The sequence below is a fragment of the Rhamphochromis sp. 'chilingali' genome (assembly GCF_963969265.1).
Source record: "Rhamphochromis sp. 'chilingali' genome assembly, chromosome: 12".
Classification (NCBI taxonomy): Eukaryota; Metazoa; Chordata; class Actinopteri; order Cichliformes; family Cichlidae; genus Rhamphochromis; species Rhamphochromis sp. 'chilingali'.
Genome location: NC_137939.1, coordinates 31367347 through 31384512, shown reverse-complemented (window position 1 = coordinate 31384512; position 17166 = coordinate 31367347). Strand labels below are relative to the sequence as shown.

The 17166-nt window shown below is 42.1% G+C and overlaps 1 protein-coding gene across 4 annotated transcripts in view; it reads right to left on the bottom strand.

Annotated features, from left to right (window-relative positions):
• Positions 1-17166, bottom strand: part of plekhg5b (pleckstrin homology domain containing, family G (with RhoGef domain) member 5b) — a gene marked incomplete at its 3' end in the record, with an annotated part of 79527 nt that overhangs the window by 13105 nt on the left and 49256 nt on the right. For all 4 annotated transcript variants that reach the window (XM_080899829.1, XM_080899828.1, XM_080899831.1 and 1 more), the window contains 6 exons: positions 14357-14498; positions 13352-13451; positions 13057-13117; positions 12694-12785; positions 12466-12602; positions 10358-10524 (listed from right to left, as the gene is read on the bottom strand). In XM_080899829.1, the coding sequence (XP_080755955.1) occupies positions 10358-10524; positions 12466-12602; positions 12694-12785; positions 13057-13117; positions 13352-13451; positions 14357-14498 (699 nt within the window). The remainder of the gene's footprint in view (positions 1-10357; positions 10525-12465; positions 12603-12693; positions 12786-13056; positions 13118-13351; positions 13452-14356; positions 14499-17166) is intronic.

Here is a 17166-nt window from a genome sequence, read left to right as displayed (position 1 = left end):
CTAAAGTATTCACACAGAAAAATGAGCTAGTTTCAGCAGCTAATAGATCTAATAGGTCCAGATACACCATTACTGGGACTTTTTACAAATAATCTTAAGAAGCCACAAATGCTAACGATTAGTCTGAAACGTACTGATAGCTAAAATAGCCAATTTCCACTGGAGAATGACTAACGATTATTTTTTTTTATCAGTGAATCTATCAATCGCTTCCTTGATTATTCACTTAACAAAATATCAGCGTCCTTATTGCGCACTAATAGGTCAAAAGGCAAAGCCATTGAAAAATCCTCAGATTAAAGGAACTTAAATTTTAATATATTTGGCTGATCTGCCAGGAAAAATAATTTTACTAGAATTAATCAAATAATTCATTATCCAGAGAGGAATTACAACTCAAATCTACAGTAAGATGTCTGTTTTTTAATAAGATATAAAGGATATATAGTGATTAGTGATCTATTAGCTAGAGCTGATGTCACGAATGAAATGGCACCGTGTGCACGCAAGAGATCAAAGTCTAACATTCATACTTATCAGGTCAATCAGAGGCACTTCTCACCCTATTTTTTCAAACAAAGCGCTCATGTTTCTGTTCAGTTCTTAAGATCAATCCAGCAGTAATGACCCTGCGTGACCGCTGCTGACTGAAGCATTGTCATTCAGAATGATTTCTTTGTTAGATCAAAGCTGCCCAGTTTGCAAACTATCATACAGGTCAGACAGTGAAAGACGAGTCCTTGATGTGATAGTCTGAAACACAAGAGCACCACATTAACATCCACAGCTGTGTAACACGGGGACTGAAACACACTGTATGACCTGATTTAAAAGGAAATAAAGACAATTGCTCCTGTCAGTTTCTCTTGCATTTCAAAACAAACGAAAGCACACTGAGGGCACTGTATGAGTCGATTCCTGCAACACGAATACAGTAACAAAAAACACTCTAAAGGTGACTAAAATGCGTAAAAATAAAAGGAGACATAACATTACTCCCAACTCTGTGTCATCAGCTGACAATTAGTCTGTCTACATTATCAAGTTTCTCAAGTCCTGAAGGCTTTTTTTGGCCTAGCTACAGCAATTCCAGAGTATTTTCCCAGCAACCCGTCTGTTATGAAACAACATTATCAACTGTGGCGGCATGGCGAATACCAGACTGTTACTCTTACAATCCCCAAATTCCACCAGCACGTCAAGTGTGCCACTAGGGGTGACAAGATTCTGGACAAAGTTTATTCCAACATCAAAATGGGCTACAGGGCCAGACCTTTGCCACATCTGGGTCAGTCTGACCACTTGTCACGGTTTCTAATCCCTGCATATGCCCCCCTCAAGAAAACTGCTCTTACCATCACAAAGAATATTACCATATGGCCAGAGGGTGCCTCTCAGCAGCTGCAGGACTGTTTTGACAGGACTAACTGGGATATCTTTGAACATCAGGACTTGGAAATGTTCACAGACGGTGTCCTCTGCTATATAAAACACTGCATAGACACTGTTACAGCAGTCAAACGGATCCGGGCTTATCCCAACCAAAAGCCCTGGATGACCCGGGAGGTCAGGCAGCTGCTGAAGGAGAGGAACATTGCGTTCAGGTCTGGCAACAGGGATTACTACACCACAGCCCGATCCAACCTGAAGAGAGGCATCAGAGAGGCAAAGGGGGACTATAGGAGGAGGATCGAGGACCATTTGAAGAGTAATACCAGCCGGCAGGTGTGGCAAGGCATCCAGCACCTAACCAACTATAAGATCAATCTCGGAGCTGCGGACGGTGACCTGGAGCTGGCAGAGGAGCTGAATATCTTCTTTGCCCGCTTTGAGACCAGGGTACCGGAGGTATTGGAGCCACAGCAGCAACACGCCACCCATAGCAGCACCACCCTCACCCTGGAAGAGCACGAGGTGAGGCGCATGCTGCAGGCTGTTAACCCGAGGAAGGCGGCGGGTCCTGATGGTGTGCCAGGTCGAATATTGAGGGATTGTGCAGGACAGCTGGCTGGGATCTTCACCAGGATTTTCAACAAATCCCTCGCACAGGCGACTGTCCCACTCTGCCTGAAGTCCTCCACCATAGTCCCCTTGCCTAAGAAGCCCCACATCACCGGCCTGAATGACTACAGACCGGTGGCACTCACCCCAGTGGTAATGAAATGCTTTGAGAAGCTGGTCCGCAGACACATCACAGCAGCCCTGCCCCGCAGCCTGGATCCACACCAGTTTGCCTACAGAGCAAACCGATCCACGGAAGACGCTGTAGCCACAGCACTCCATGCTGCATTAACTCACCTGGAAGAGCATGGTAGCTATGTGCGGATGCTCTTCGTGGATTACTGCTCAGCTTTTAACACCATCCTTCCACACAAACTGGTGGCCAAGCTACAAGACCTGGGGCTTCCATACAGCACCTGCATGTGGATCAATAGCTTCCTCTCGGGCCGTAGACAGAGAGTCAGAGTTGGCCATCACACATCCTCAGCCCTGAGTCTCAGCACTGGCTCACCCCAGGGCTGTGTGCTCAGTCCACTGCTCTACTCTCTCTACACACACGACTGCACTCCTCGCCACCACAGCAACATCTTTGTGAAATTTGCAGATGACACCACAGTGGTGGGGCTCATTTCCAAGGGAGACGAGTCTACGTACAGAGACGAGGTGGAGCAGCTGACGTCATGGTGTAAGGCCAATAACCTCCTCCTCAACACTTCAAAAACCAAAGAACTCATAATAGACTTCAGAAGGAAAAAGGCAGAGATCCAACCACTATTCATAAATGGGGACTGTGTAGAAAGGGTGGCAAGCTTCCGCTTCCTGGGAGTCAATATAGAGGAGAACCTTTCCTGGAGTGTGAACACCTCCGAGCTGCTGAAAAAGGCCCAACAGAGACTGTACTTCCTGAGAATTCTCAGGAGGAATAACATCACACAGAGACTGCTGGTGTCCTTCTACAGAGCCACCATTGAGAGTGTTCTAACTTACTGCATATGCATCTGGTACACTAGCTGCACAGGGGCTCAGAGGAAAGCACTCCAAGGGATCATTAACACCGCCCAAAAGATCACTGGCTGCCCTCTCCCCACACTGGAAGTTCTACACAACGCCCACTGTTTTAAAAAGGCCCAAAACATCATAAAAGACACCTCACATCCTGGCCACTCCCTGTTCGAACTGTTGCCCTCAGGCAGACGGTACAGGGCAATCAGAGCAAGGACTAATAGACTCAAACACAGCTGTTATCCAACTGCAATAACACATCTGAATACTACAAAAAAATGTCCATCACGCCACTCTTGTGTTAATCTATGCACGGTCTGAAGCATGTGTGTGGGAATGTATGTGAATGTTTTACTGTTATATCTTATTAGTATTTTAAGTATTCTATCTATTTTATTTATTGAATTTTATTGTTTTATTTATATTTTGATATTGCTAGGGATGATGCAATGATCGGGGACCATTCTTAATTTCGTTGTTCTCATGACAATGACAATAAAGTTTCTGATTCTGATTCTGATTAAGACAAAGCTGGGAGTTTCTGTTCCTTTTGGAATTACTGTAACTACTAACTGTAAGTGAGCCAAACCTACGACACAAGATTTCCTTTCTTTATTTCCTTCTATCAGATAATAAAGCAACAAATCGTTACACTCGAGAGGCTACAAGCAATCTTCAAGAGTGGATATGAAACGTGAGGGTCACCAGCCCTATTAAATAAAAAATATCCTGTTTGAAATTAACAGATCAGATCAAGGTAATAGTCTCCACACACTCAATATAAAACTGTCACAATATCTAAAGTCAGCAAACGCAACATGAGGCAGTGTAGTGGTTTACACATTCGCCTAACAAGCCCCTGGTTTGATCCCAGGAGGAGACGCAAATCCCTACAAACCAAGAATCTGACAAGTTAAACAACTCTCTGGGGCGAGCCCTTGTGAATAAGAGAGCTGCTTTCTCGAAACTCAAAGCCTCTGATGATTAAAAACTGAGAACAGAAATGTAGTATGAGACAACGTGTGTCCAGCACATACAAGTATTAGTATTAATATTAATAAAATAAAGTATTTCAATGTGTTAATTACATTTTTTTTCTGCAAAACTATGGTAGAAATGCAATTTTTGTATGCCATAATGGATGCACAAAGGATATCTTTGAAATCCAAACTAGGATGCTGGTTTATATTTTGGATCGCTGCATCAATCATTTTCTTTTCTTAATAATTAGTCATCAGGCTGTGATGTGTTAAAGAATTATACAAAGAATTATAAAGCTCTAAAAACGTTGCTTTACACAGTTTTTTTCCAATAGTGTCAGCCTTGCAGACTATGATAATTGCAGCTGTGGCTGCAAGCACAGAAGCCCGACACATCAGCTGTTCAAATATTATGTTTATGGAGCTCAGCCACTCAGGAGAGAGTTAAAGGACGCATTGCCTTAAAGGGAGAGGAGATAAATCGACTTAAGACAGTGAATAAACTGAGCTGCACCAAAGCGCACTACACAATAAATCAGGATTATTTTGATCTGTGAATCGTGTAAAACTACTCTAATAGAAGCTGGTAACAAAAACACATAGCTGGTCATGAGCATAACAGGTTTCAAAACATCAAGTTTCACCAAAAATATTTACAAAGAGAAGCTAAACGTGTCAAATCTTAAATGAAAAGTGCTCGGATGTGGGACTGGTACATAAATTTCACCAGAAGCTCAGTGCCAGCTTTTTCTCCAGCTTTTTCTTCTGTGTCACAAAAGGATTACCAAATGTTTTTCCTAACGTGAGGGCAGAGTGCATTATGGGAGGCCAGAGCCCTAAAACACATATGGAGGATCCATTACCCAAGACCAGCTCCCTTTGAAAGCTAACACAATCCAACTGCAAACTGTAAACCGAACCCCGACACTGGATTTGCGACCTCTTGATAAAAGAATAGTGTTTAAAGTTGAAAGATTTTTGAATTCTTTTATTCAGCCTGAATCACACCCAGTCAGAGGAGCAAGGCAAACTACCAGAGGTCAGCCGCTTCTGTGTTGTATTTACAGTTCTATGGCAACAAATGGACTTTATATTACAACGGTGAGAACACTAATCAGAGTTATCATCATCAATCATGTTTTTCTGACAGTGACAAGGTCCTGGAACATGGCTGCCTTATCTTTATGAGAGCTGTAAAAGTGAAAGATCTCAGGTTCTGTTGTAGGGAAAAGGGAAAACAAGCTTGTGACTCTGACTTTGCATCTCGAAGCTTCTGTTTAACAGTGAGAGAAACATTTAAACATCTTTTAAGTTTTCTTTTTGCTCAATTTTGATATCAATCTGGGCACTAACCCTTGGGATTAATAAGGTCACCTTACCAAATAAATGGGGAAGGGTCTCAGCTTCCAGAGATTTGAACTTAATAAAATTATGTAACTACAGTTGATCAACAAATAAACAAACAAACAACCCTTATAAACACAAATGAATTAGCTGGACCTCAGGTCTTCTGCAGGTCAGAAGGCACCCTTAATCAAAGGGGATGTGGTGCAAAAGGTACAAAGGGAGAAATAACTGGCAAATGGTGCAATTAAGTGCATCGCAGAGGTTGCATACAGGGCTATATGGAAACTATCAGCAGGGCTGGATTGCATCTTTCATAATCAGCATCATAAAACAATCATTCTCGATCACGAAAGCTATTTCTAGCCTATCACAAAAGTGCCAGGAACCATAATATAGGAACCATGTGATAATAAACATGAAACGCCTCATTTAGACAAAAGGGTTAATTCTGTCGAGAAGGGACAGGGTTTGGCCACAAGCTGATGTCGTTCCACACTCAGATATGCGTGCGTTGAACAGTTAGTGCCAAAACTGCTATCACAGAGACACAAAGAGGCTCCTCAGTGCTCAAACAAAGTTCCAAGCTACAGCTGACATAAAATACGGGCCACTAACCAAAGTGAATCACAGGGTTTCTTCCCTTTCTTCTAAATCATTAAACTGGCTTCCCATTTCCAGAAAATAGAACCCGTGATGCCGTGTCAGAACTGTTAGGAAAGATGAGGAAATGCTGACCACTCTGTTGCATCATTGTGTTTTAGCATTTGGGAAATGAGGAAACCAGTTCATGCAAATCTGAAACTGATTTCTCAGCATTCCTGCTAAATATAAGATTTCAGTTTCTCAGCAGGCTGGCGTCAGCTTCGCCATATTGTTCCTTTGATAATGCATCGAATGGCATCATTGTGGTTTTGCCAGGTCTAAAAATGTCTGAACAACATTTTTCTCAGAACTGTATATATTACAATTTTCAGCATCAGTGTTACCGTTACACGTGTGCAGGTGATACAGTGATAAACCCCCATATCAACACAACTAGATGGCCATCCACCTTCACCACCTTTGCTCTTTAGCCCACAGGTCGTGGCGCCCGTGATTTCTAAAAACCTCGGTCTATTTTACACCAGCTTGGACCCAGATAAGATGATCTTGTTTATACACTTTTTTTCTCTGCATAGTGAAGTCTGAACTGTGAACTCTAGGTACACCAAGAATTTGTGTTCACTGACAATGCTTTTCAGATGTGCTTCTGACGCCATTCAGGGATTTCCATTACAGACTCAGGTCTGTTTTTAATTTGTAAGTTCTGCCCAAGGGGCTGAAGGTCAGAGTCATTCAGGGTCAGTTTTCATTTTTGTCCCTCATGTGAAAGGTTTTCCTTTTGGTACCTATTATAAAATATAAATAAAGAAATTCCCATATAGTCATGCCGATTAAAAAAAACAAATTTTTTCTAAAGTTTCTAAACACTTTTTCCACTACTCAAGAGGAGTGTCTTAACATTTTGAGATAAACTACTGTGTCTTCTGGTAGAGCTATGCACTTTACTGCCACCATGAGGACTGCACTGGGGTTGTCACTCTCATTACTCTTTCAAATTCAGCGTAAATAAGGCCGACGAGCATGAGCCAGCACTGTGGGTACTGAAGCTCAGTAGTAAGAGTCCTGTAAAGAACGCAAAATATTCCACTGTGCAACAGGTCAGACTGTATGACTAAAACTGGGTTCCTGAGCAACCTCCAGTGTTTATTTCACAGCTTGATGACTCGTCTTCATGACTTACCTTCACAGATTACCCATAAAACGCTTTAACCAAGCCTCTACCCGTTCTGCTGCCCAAGGCAACAATGACATCTGCTCACAGCGCGTATACGAACACACACAATCAAACTCGACGTGCCGACTTGCCTCTGGGATGATTAGCAACCAATGTTTGACGCAACTTAAATGACATCTGACAAAGCAAAACTGACTGAACTTGAGAAAACTACAAATGTAAACTACAGTACAAGTAGTATGTGACAAATCTTACTACACTGGTTCAGGATATGGGGTTACTCTCAACCAGTACACAAAGACATGCTACTAGACTGGAAAGTGATGACCACATTATGGGAAAACTTGAATATCTGCTTATAACAAACAAGCAAACACGACAATACAAGTCACCACTCATACTATGTTGTTCAGAACATCAGTCAAAGCAATGTTATGGAGAGACTGCTTATAATAAGTTTTTTTTTCTAAATAGCATCATCTAGAAAATCTTATTTAATTGCAACCAGATACTGCACCAGCTGATGCTGATTACAGTTTCAGTCATACAGACATATACAGAAATATCTGATCAGCCAATCACATGGCAGCAACTCAGCGCACAAAAACAAGTGCAACTTTTCTGAAAATTCCTTGTTGATGCCAGAGGCCAGCAGGATGACCAAACTGAGCTGATCAAGTATTGAGAGTAAATCAAATAACCGCTCGTTACAAGAAAGGTAAGTAAGTAAGTAAAATTTATTTATATAGCGCTTTTCACAGATTTAAAAAAAAAAAAAAAAAAAAAAAAAAAAAAAAAAATCACAAAGTGCTTTAGAACACAGGAAATGGAAATATAAAACAATATAACAGTAAATAAAACAGCAAATAAAACAATATAAAACTATAAAAACAGCATAAGAGGAAATTAATCAAATGCTTTTCTAAATAAAAAGGTCTTCAGCTGTTTTTTAAAAGAATCAATGGAGTCCGTGCAGCGAAGAGACAGTGGAAGAGAATTCCACAACCGCGGTGCCACAGTCTGAAAGACCCGATCACCACGAGTTTTAAAACGAGTGGGCGGTACCACCAGCAGTCTCTGATCTAATGACCTTAAAGCCCGAGAAGATGAATGTGGTTTCAGCAGGTCAGATAAATATTGAGGAGCTTGACCATGTAGGGCCCTAAAGGTTAGAACTAAAATTTAACAGTGAAGGGAGGCCAAAACTTGAGTGATATGAGATCTTCTCTTTGGTCGTAAGCACCGGGAATCTTCCCACATCCAAGAAGCTAATCTTCAGTACCTTCTCAGTCGCACCTGGACACCGGCCCTGGTTCCCCTACTTCTTCTTTTCTTCGTGTTAAATCCCACCGATATGTACGGTAACATGCACTCAGGTGAGGAACACACAAAGGGTGGAGGGAAAAATTTCCTGTAATTGTCCCAGCTGTCAAAGTAGCTCTCCATTGAATCTTTGATATACAACAGTGTGCCCCAATCATAAGTATTGGTGGCAGAGACAAAATCAAAACACAGGACGGTAAAAATAATATTGCAAGTGACAATAGCGGCCAGTATAAAACTATATCAGCGAGCTGTACTAACGGCACAAGCGGCAAAGCCAAACACAGGCGCCATCTTGCTTCAACCACTCCCCGAGGTGCGAGTGAAGCTGAATCAGCTTCAGTCCGCACCAGGTGCCACTCCCGTCAGCTAAGAACAGGATAGTGAGGCAAAAATTCACACAGGCTCACCAAAGTGGCACAGTTTGGTACCAATTGAAATACTACCTGATCATTGTTGCTGATCATGTCCATCCCTTTATGACCACAGTGCATCCATTCTGCTGATGGCTGCTTCCAACATTGTAACACAACATGTCGCAAAACTCAAATCATGTGAAACTACTACACTAGCAAAGTGTACCTAATAAAGTAGCCAGTGTGTATATCTTAATATACTTATAATTTTCAGACTATTGGCCAGACAAAATAGGCCACTGACCTCTCACCCAAACAACCTTTTTTCTTTTAAAAGTGTCATTCGTGACCGTCACATCCACTCAAGGCATTCCCACATTTTTAAGCAGCGTCTGCATGCAATCACAGTTTAACACAATTCAGCTCTTTATGGGATTTGGGGACCTTTACTCTTCTCTGCAGAAGCTCCAGACAGAACGTGTTGGTACTTGTCTTTTAAGAACAAGACCCTTAATTGATGATCAGTCAGCTCTAAATTCAGAACAAGACAAGCTTTCCAAACAGAGACATGGAGCTAAGCTAATTTGCAACAGACAGTTGTTTCACGTGGCAAAAATCTGTGGTTGCAATTAGAAATAATAGCCTGACTTTGCCTGAAATGAAAAGCCCATTGTTTCAAAAAATCCAAAAGGTTCAGGGAGAAAAATCTGCTACTGTTATTGTGAAGTATATCGAAAGTTTGGGACATGTCACAACATTGCACGGGTGGGTGTTTAGTGAGCAGCGTCGCTATCTGATTACATTATATTGCGTTCTGGGAAGCTGTTAGGAACATTTTTCATGATTTTTTACAGACTAAACAGTGTTTCAAGCAATAATCAAAAACATTTCACAGATTAAGGGAGGATTAGATACAGTGCCAGTGCTAAAGCCTGACTAATGTCTATTTGTGCTAAAAATCAAAGTTTGCATGCTGAAAACTGTTTCGAGAGCTACAGCGAGCACATTATTTGCCACAACTTGAACCCGATGACCGTCTGCACCATTTCCAAGCTGCGTGTTTGGCAGCCAAGTGGATCGGGATCCTGCAAGCCTCTATTGGCCTTTTAGCATCACTCATCAGTAACAAAACAGGCGCTTCCTGGTGCTGCAGGAAGAGCTGAAGTATAGCAGAGAGAGTTCCTGAGTGACTCATCATCATGTGAGATTCAAAGGTTCAGTCGGCAGTACGACGCGGCATGCACATGCATGTGTGTGTGCTCATAGATGCACGAAGAGCTGGCAGAAGATTTGAGTCTGGCAGAAGGCTCAAATAGATGCCCAAGATTCTGCAGTGCCGATAACGCTAATGGAAGACAATGAGGTCATAATGAGATCATGATGAGATACTAGGAGGAGGAGCCCATGGACAACAGAAACAGGTGATATGGAAAATGATAAAGCTTGTGGCGCAAAAACAAAACCAAAAAAAGGATGAAGGGCGTGTCTATGTGCAAAGTGTTGTTCACAGAGGTGGTGTTCGAATCTAATCGTTTTCAAAAATTTACCCGTTTGTCCCAAACGTAACTCACCAACAGATCTATGCTTTCGCGGCGTCCGAGAGATCCATGCTCCACCTTCTCACTGCCTGGCGCGAGGATGTAGGGGCTCTGGACTCCAGGCGGCTTCATGTTGGGCAGGCTGAGAGACCGCAAGTCCTTCACGCCCTGTTCCACCTTCAGCTCATCGCCTGGCCGAGCTACACACACACACACACAAAAAAAAAAAAAAAAAAAAAAAAAAAAAAGGTCAAGCTGTGTGGAAGAAATACTGGAAAAGTCTTAAGTCATTATTTATCTTTTATAGCAGAAAAAATGCCAAAGAGTTTTCTCTTCAAACTGACTTTTGTTCTGAGTTTGGACTTTTTTTGAACTCCGACCAGCACCCAACAGAATGGGGTGTGATGGTTTTTCTTACATTTTTACAGCCTCTTAAAAACACAGTAGACGGGTTAATACAAATCGAATGTTGGGCTTAAATTAAACCTGCAGTGGTGTGTTTTTGGGTCACTTTGGGGCAGTGGAAACTTCTCACCTTTCAGGTAAATATCTTAGAAATCATGCAACAAAAACAAATATCCCTGGTGAAAGTGCTCACTTAAAGAGAAAACCTAAAACTAGTTCTAACTAAATTCATGTTAAAACTCAGGAGAGACCATGATTTAACTTCAAGTGTTTACAGGACCAGAACAGACTAGAGCAGAACAACATAGATTCTCAGACTTCATGCGACCGAACAGCTGTGAACTGTTTACCTTTGACCTCTGTATATTTTTGAGATTGTATGTAACTCCAGTCTGTGGTCAAGAGGTGAGAGAGTGGGAGGGGACAATTTCAAAGAAGAGCAATTACTCGTGGTACTGGATCTCATTATGAGCGGCTCTAATGGGCCTTTCATCTAAAAGCGAAACAGTGGAGAAGGAGCCATTTCACCCAGTTTCCACCCTGGAAAAAATTAGGGAAAGTCTAAAGACTCATATCGCTGTTTAGTCAGTGAAATTAGTGAGAATTTTCATGAGACTTTTGGAACAAGATTGAACAGATCAGTGACACATTTTCCACGTGTAGTTTTAATCACTAGTATATTACAAAAGACGCAGTCCACTCCTTTTTCCTGCTTGTCAGAAACACGGGTGTGAGAGGAAACTGGCCAGCCTCATTCGTCTCGATTAACCATTGTTAAAGAGGCACAGAGGTAAGAACAGTGCAATGTCTAAAATGCTGCTGCCGAGGACGAGACTGCTCGGTTTCTAGGAAAAACAACAAAAGCTCCACTTTTCCTGTGGGTCATTTCATTGTGCTATTGAAATTGATTTAAAGAGGTTTCTTACAGTCTTTTTTTTGTCCAGCAACTGAATAACTGACCAAAAAAATATCCTAAACAAGCTGCGGACCTGCAGTTATGTCAGCTATTTTAAAGAAGAGAGGAAATAATTTGATTTGTTGATGAGATTTGCATGATCTTTATTTGTTTTACCGAATCTCATGCGATCAGCTCATGAATTTGAGACAAAATTCAATAGTCATTTACAGGTGAAGGGCTGCAAAATGCATCAAAAGAAGGCATTTTCTGCAATTAAAGGGGAGACATTTGGCAACATTTGACTTTGTTCTGCTTATTATTGGGTTATTACAAAAAATAAATCAACCTGGGACAAAATTTTTACTGATTAGGATTTTAAAAGTATTGTACATGATGTATTTTGGTTGCTTCAGTCATATCACAGTGAAATAAAGCTTCTGCGTCTTTATGGGAAACGTATACTCAGGATTCGTGTGAGGGGGTCACAGGAAATATGATGTGGAAAAATTACAGTATTGCTCTTTTGGCCTCTGTCGTGCTGATGATTAGTGGATTTTTGTAGAGGATCTTCAAAATGAATCTGATAATTGAATACCATATTCTTCACTGCTCTTCCTGAACCTTCATCTGCCCTTAAACTCGCTCTGTGTTCAGGCCAGTTTCTCTTTGTAATAAAACACAGCCATAAATTTTAGTCTTGCATATCTAAAAAGATTTCATTGCTGAGAAGTTGTTTCATCTTCTGCAACAGTCGACAGCGATAAATCAGCCACAAGCGCTATTTGTACGAATCGTGACTCATAATTTGACATCAACTTAAGTACTTGTTTGGTTTTACCTTTCACTTTGAGGTAGTGTCCTCCAAAACGGTAGGCCTCGAAGTTGAGGGACAGTGGCGTGTTAGACTGATCGAGGAACAAGTCCACCCGGGACAACTCAATGCCATTCCTTTCAAACACAGGACCTAGAACCTCTCTGGTAAGACGTGACGAAGAGAAATAAAATGTAACTATCATATAAACTGTTTTTAAAAACTTTTTAATTCAGTTTTTAACACAATGCTCACCGCAGTGTCTTCTTTTTCATAGCAGGTACAATTTCTGTTTTTATGTCCACATTGAGGTCAAACTTGAGGCTGAAGCACTCCTTACTGGGGTCCTGCAGGAAGAACAGAGGGACTGTGAGTTTACACAGGTGGGACGGGCTGTCCGGCTGTATGCAGGCTCTCAGCAGAGCCACAGGGGGGCTCCTTCATACTACACTGCCTGGCTCAGACAAAGAACAGCCTAGAAGGTGCTATCACGCCATATCTTGGTACAGAGAAAAATGGCAGCTGCTGTATTTAACAACTCTTTGTCTATATCATATAATCTTCCTGGATTCCTTCCAAGAACACAGCATGGGTTAAAGTGTTTGCATGACATCTTACATCAGTGTGTCGTCTCCGTGGTTTCTTTTTCACCAGTTTCATCCCCACTGTTTTACGCTCCCTGCAAAACAGTCAAACACATCATCACCCCTAACATGAAGCAGCACTTCAAAAAAGCCCAACATATGAGAAAGTGCCGTCTTCATCTGTCTGCATCACAAATTTTAATGAGATCTGACAGGCGACATGCTTCATGGCTCCAATTTATCCTATAGCATGCAGGGAATAAGAGAGGAAAAGAGGCAAGCAGGAGGAAAACTGGAACACTGGTATGACATAACAGAGGGTTACTGACCCACGGTCACTGCTCCCTTCATCCTCTTCCTCCAGGTCCGAGGGGGGGCTGGTCCGTGGGGGACAGGAGCGTGTGGATACGTTCCGAGCCAGGATGGAGGCTAAAGGTTAACAAATCACAGCAGTCATTCTCTGTGTTGTTTCACAACTAAGTTAACCTTTATTGTAACAAATTTTAATTTGCATTGTTAATAAACGGATAAGTGGTAGTTAATTCAACTTTTCTTAAAAGTTATTTACTGCAAAAGAATGAAAAGATCATTTTTCTGGTTTGTACAGGACTGTCTGGATGATTATTGTAAAATTCTGCTCTCAGTCTATGTAAATGGTAACAGTTTTTACTTCAGATATAGAACAAAAACATAGCATCCTTCGACAAACAAGGAAGTTCAGTGACAGTTACCTGCAGTTCCTGCATTTCCACTACATTGTGGTTTCTTTTTGCAAAGACATAAAACCAAACGAAACAAATCCCTACACTATAGATCACATAAATCACTGTTGTAACTTATTCATTCTTCCATTCACAGCATGTGTTAAAAACAATACAGATTCTCTTTTATATGGGCACGTTGCTCGGCCGTACATTTAAGGATGCATCCCTACAAATGTCCATTCAGTTCAATTTTATTTATATAGTGCCAAATCAGAACAACAGTTGCCTCAAGGTGCTTTGTACTGGGGTTGCACAGTTTCTACAAAATAACTGACTGGAACTTTGCTGGCACGATTGAAGCCAAAACTGTCTGCATAGAGTGGAAGACAAATTTTTACTTCAATAAAAGTAACAACGCTCACTCAAATTACAAAATGTGCAAATGTGGAATTTCGCGACAAACGCACGTTGAGCTGTGCAAGAGGAAAATGATTTACACGATCTGCCTTATTTAGACAATAACAACAACTCTGAGTCCTTGACATTTACGCAGCGATGGCCTGCAGCGTCATCCTGCAGTGTCATCCTGCTCAGGGAGGGATACCAAATAAAGAAATCATGCAAGTCTACCTTGAGGTTGCAAGTCAAATCGGGGGTGCCGGTCAAAGTGCATGTTGTCTGAATTCTCTGAATGGCAGCGTGAGTCACATGACTCACACAGGTGGAGGGGGCTTTTGCTATTCAGGTCTTGACAGTCTGGGTGGTGACAAACCTAAACACAGAAAGCAAAAGAGGGGGAAAAGAGAAAGTCAGAACAAAATAACTGCCAAGGACATAAAGTGTCTGCATTAAAATACAAAAACAATTTAAATGACTCAGTCAAAGTAAAAAGGGCAAAACAGTCACACACACTTGGAATAAACAGCTCCCTGCCTGACTATTGTTTCAGTTACAATTAAAATGACCACAGAAGCTGTTGTGGGCATTCCTGCGGTTTGGTGACTCCCACCTTCCCACCATCTGTCCCTCAGCGGCATGACAACTAATTGAGTTAAAGTCAGTTTTACAGCACGTGTGCTGACATAGGACCAGCTTGCCCTGACCTAATCCTTACTGGTATCCCCAGAGGTGAAGCAACAAAACTGACCGCAGGTCAGCAACCGCAACACTTCCAGGCCAGAGAGCTCAAGAAGCTCCATAGCTGATGCAACATGCAGCAGAAGGCTGCAGGATTAAAGGATCTCCTGGCCCAGACATATACACCCACCCCATGTCAACAATGGGCGGCGAAGCACTGGGGGAGCTCTCCGTGTACACCTCCTCACTCCACCCTGTGTCCCTCTCACCATCACCCACACCCGGCTCAGGAAGCGTGAATGTATGGGGAGATACAATGGAAGTCCTGCTAATGTACTTCCTGTCATTGTTTCCATGTACTCATGAGGAGCAGTGTGTCTGTGCAAGTGTGTGTAAATATGTGTGTATGTGCACAGCAGTGATTTGAGCACAAGCTAGACAGACTAGCTGATATGTAAACAACTATAGAAGGCAAGCGGTAGATGCCATACCCATTACATGAGCCTATTTTAGGCAATAATATGCACAAAAACAATACATCAATAAAGAAAGGAGTTTAAGAGGACAAAATAGACTCAGATTTAAGTACAATGTTCCCAGGCTTGGCGCTGTAGCCTTACATTGTGCAGATGGGACCTGAACTCTTTGAAAGTTGGCTCCATATCCAGATCAGCGGACACTGAAGACCCCAGTAAACATTCAACGTGCCCCCTCTTTGGTCTGCTAATTCACAGTGCAGCCCTGTCAACCCACACTGACAAGCTGCCTTATTAATCCCCTCCTCTCAATGTCTAGCCAGATATAATCGCAGATTTTAAGGAGCAGATCGCAGAGCTGCAGGAGGACAGAAAGGGGGGAGGAAGGGAGTGAGCGGTAGGGTTAAGGAAGGGTGAGGAGTCCCGGTGAAGATATAAAGGCGAGGCAGGAAGGAAAAATAAAAAAGGTCCATCCAGAAGCTTTTCAGAAGTACAAAGCCCCCTAATCTTGCAGCCTAATTGGTGCCTGTGCTCTGTCAAAGCCATCTGACGGTCCTGCAGAGATTAAACAGCCCCATAAGCCAGGGTCTTCTTCTCATTTTCCTCTCCCCAGCTCTGTCGTTTCTGTCCTCTGCCACCACCATCATAGACTCCTCCCTTCCTCCGATGCACTCATGGTCACTGTACCCAGACACAGCTTCAACCAGAGAAGATTTAAATAGAGACTACAGCGAGAAAAAGAGCAGTGAAGTTAATGAGAGAATGGCCTTTTGTACTGTAGTGAACAGACATGAGATTAAACAGCAATTCCAGTTAATTACAACTTGATTTTTATAGTTTGGGTTGTCATATTGCAGATAGTCAAGCAGGTGTGTTGCTAAAGTTACAGACAGAAATGATGGTCATACCCATGAATAAAAGATTTCAGATCTAAAAACGCAGACATGGGTGCTGATATTCATATTAAAAGTCATCACATGAGCACTATTCAGTGATAAACATCGTGTAAATGGACCGACCTAGTTAGCAAATAGCCGTATCAGCAAGCATTGCTCACTTTGTGGTGACTGAGGTAAAGGAGGACTAAAAGAACAGCCAGAATCTGGGTTAGAACATTTCTCAATAACCACAGTCGATGACGTTCTGTAACTTGCAGGTACAGATAACTGCTGTGTCTCACATCTGACTCACTGACCTCACCTCACCACTCAACAGCTAGAAATAAGTGATAGAAAGTTGTTAAAACATCACATGCTTATGCTTCTCTGAAGTGAATGTCAGTGCACATACACGTGCGCATTTTTGAACAGCAGCGTCAAATATCTCATCACACAGAGATGCTAAGTTCTCCATGAAGTGTGGAGACGCAAAGAGAACCACACCAGAGAAATACAAGCAAATCAGAAGCCATATTTAGACAATAAGATAGGTAGGCCCTCCACGCTATCAAGTCAGGGCGTTCACATTCCTGCAGGAACTAAAGCAGCTGGAAAAAAAAAAATCGGATGCTTTAGCCAAGATAAATGGTCCATCACAGGATGAACTAATGCCTCTCCTGGTGAACCAAAAAGAACCAACTGTTTAAAAAGTCAAATACACCTAGAAAAGCCTGTAATCTCACAGTCATCACAAGATAGATTTAGCTATCAGAGCTATGTAGCCGTTCAGGATATGTGTAGCTGAGATTTTTGCAATACTGAACATTCCTATCGGACAGTTATTCAGGTACAGCCTGACTTTTACGAAGCATTTCTGGATACGGATCAAAATGGAAAAAGGTGGAGGAGGGTACAAATGAAGTTGGAGGTGGCGGTGTGAGACAGCTGACAGGAAGCCGCGCATGCCTCGGACGGTGAACGTATGAGTGAGTGCGTGCGAGACAACATG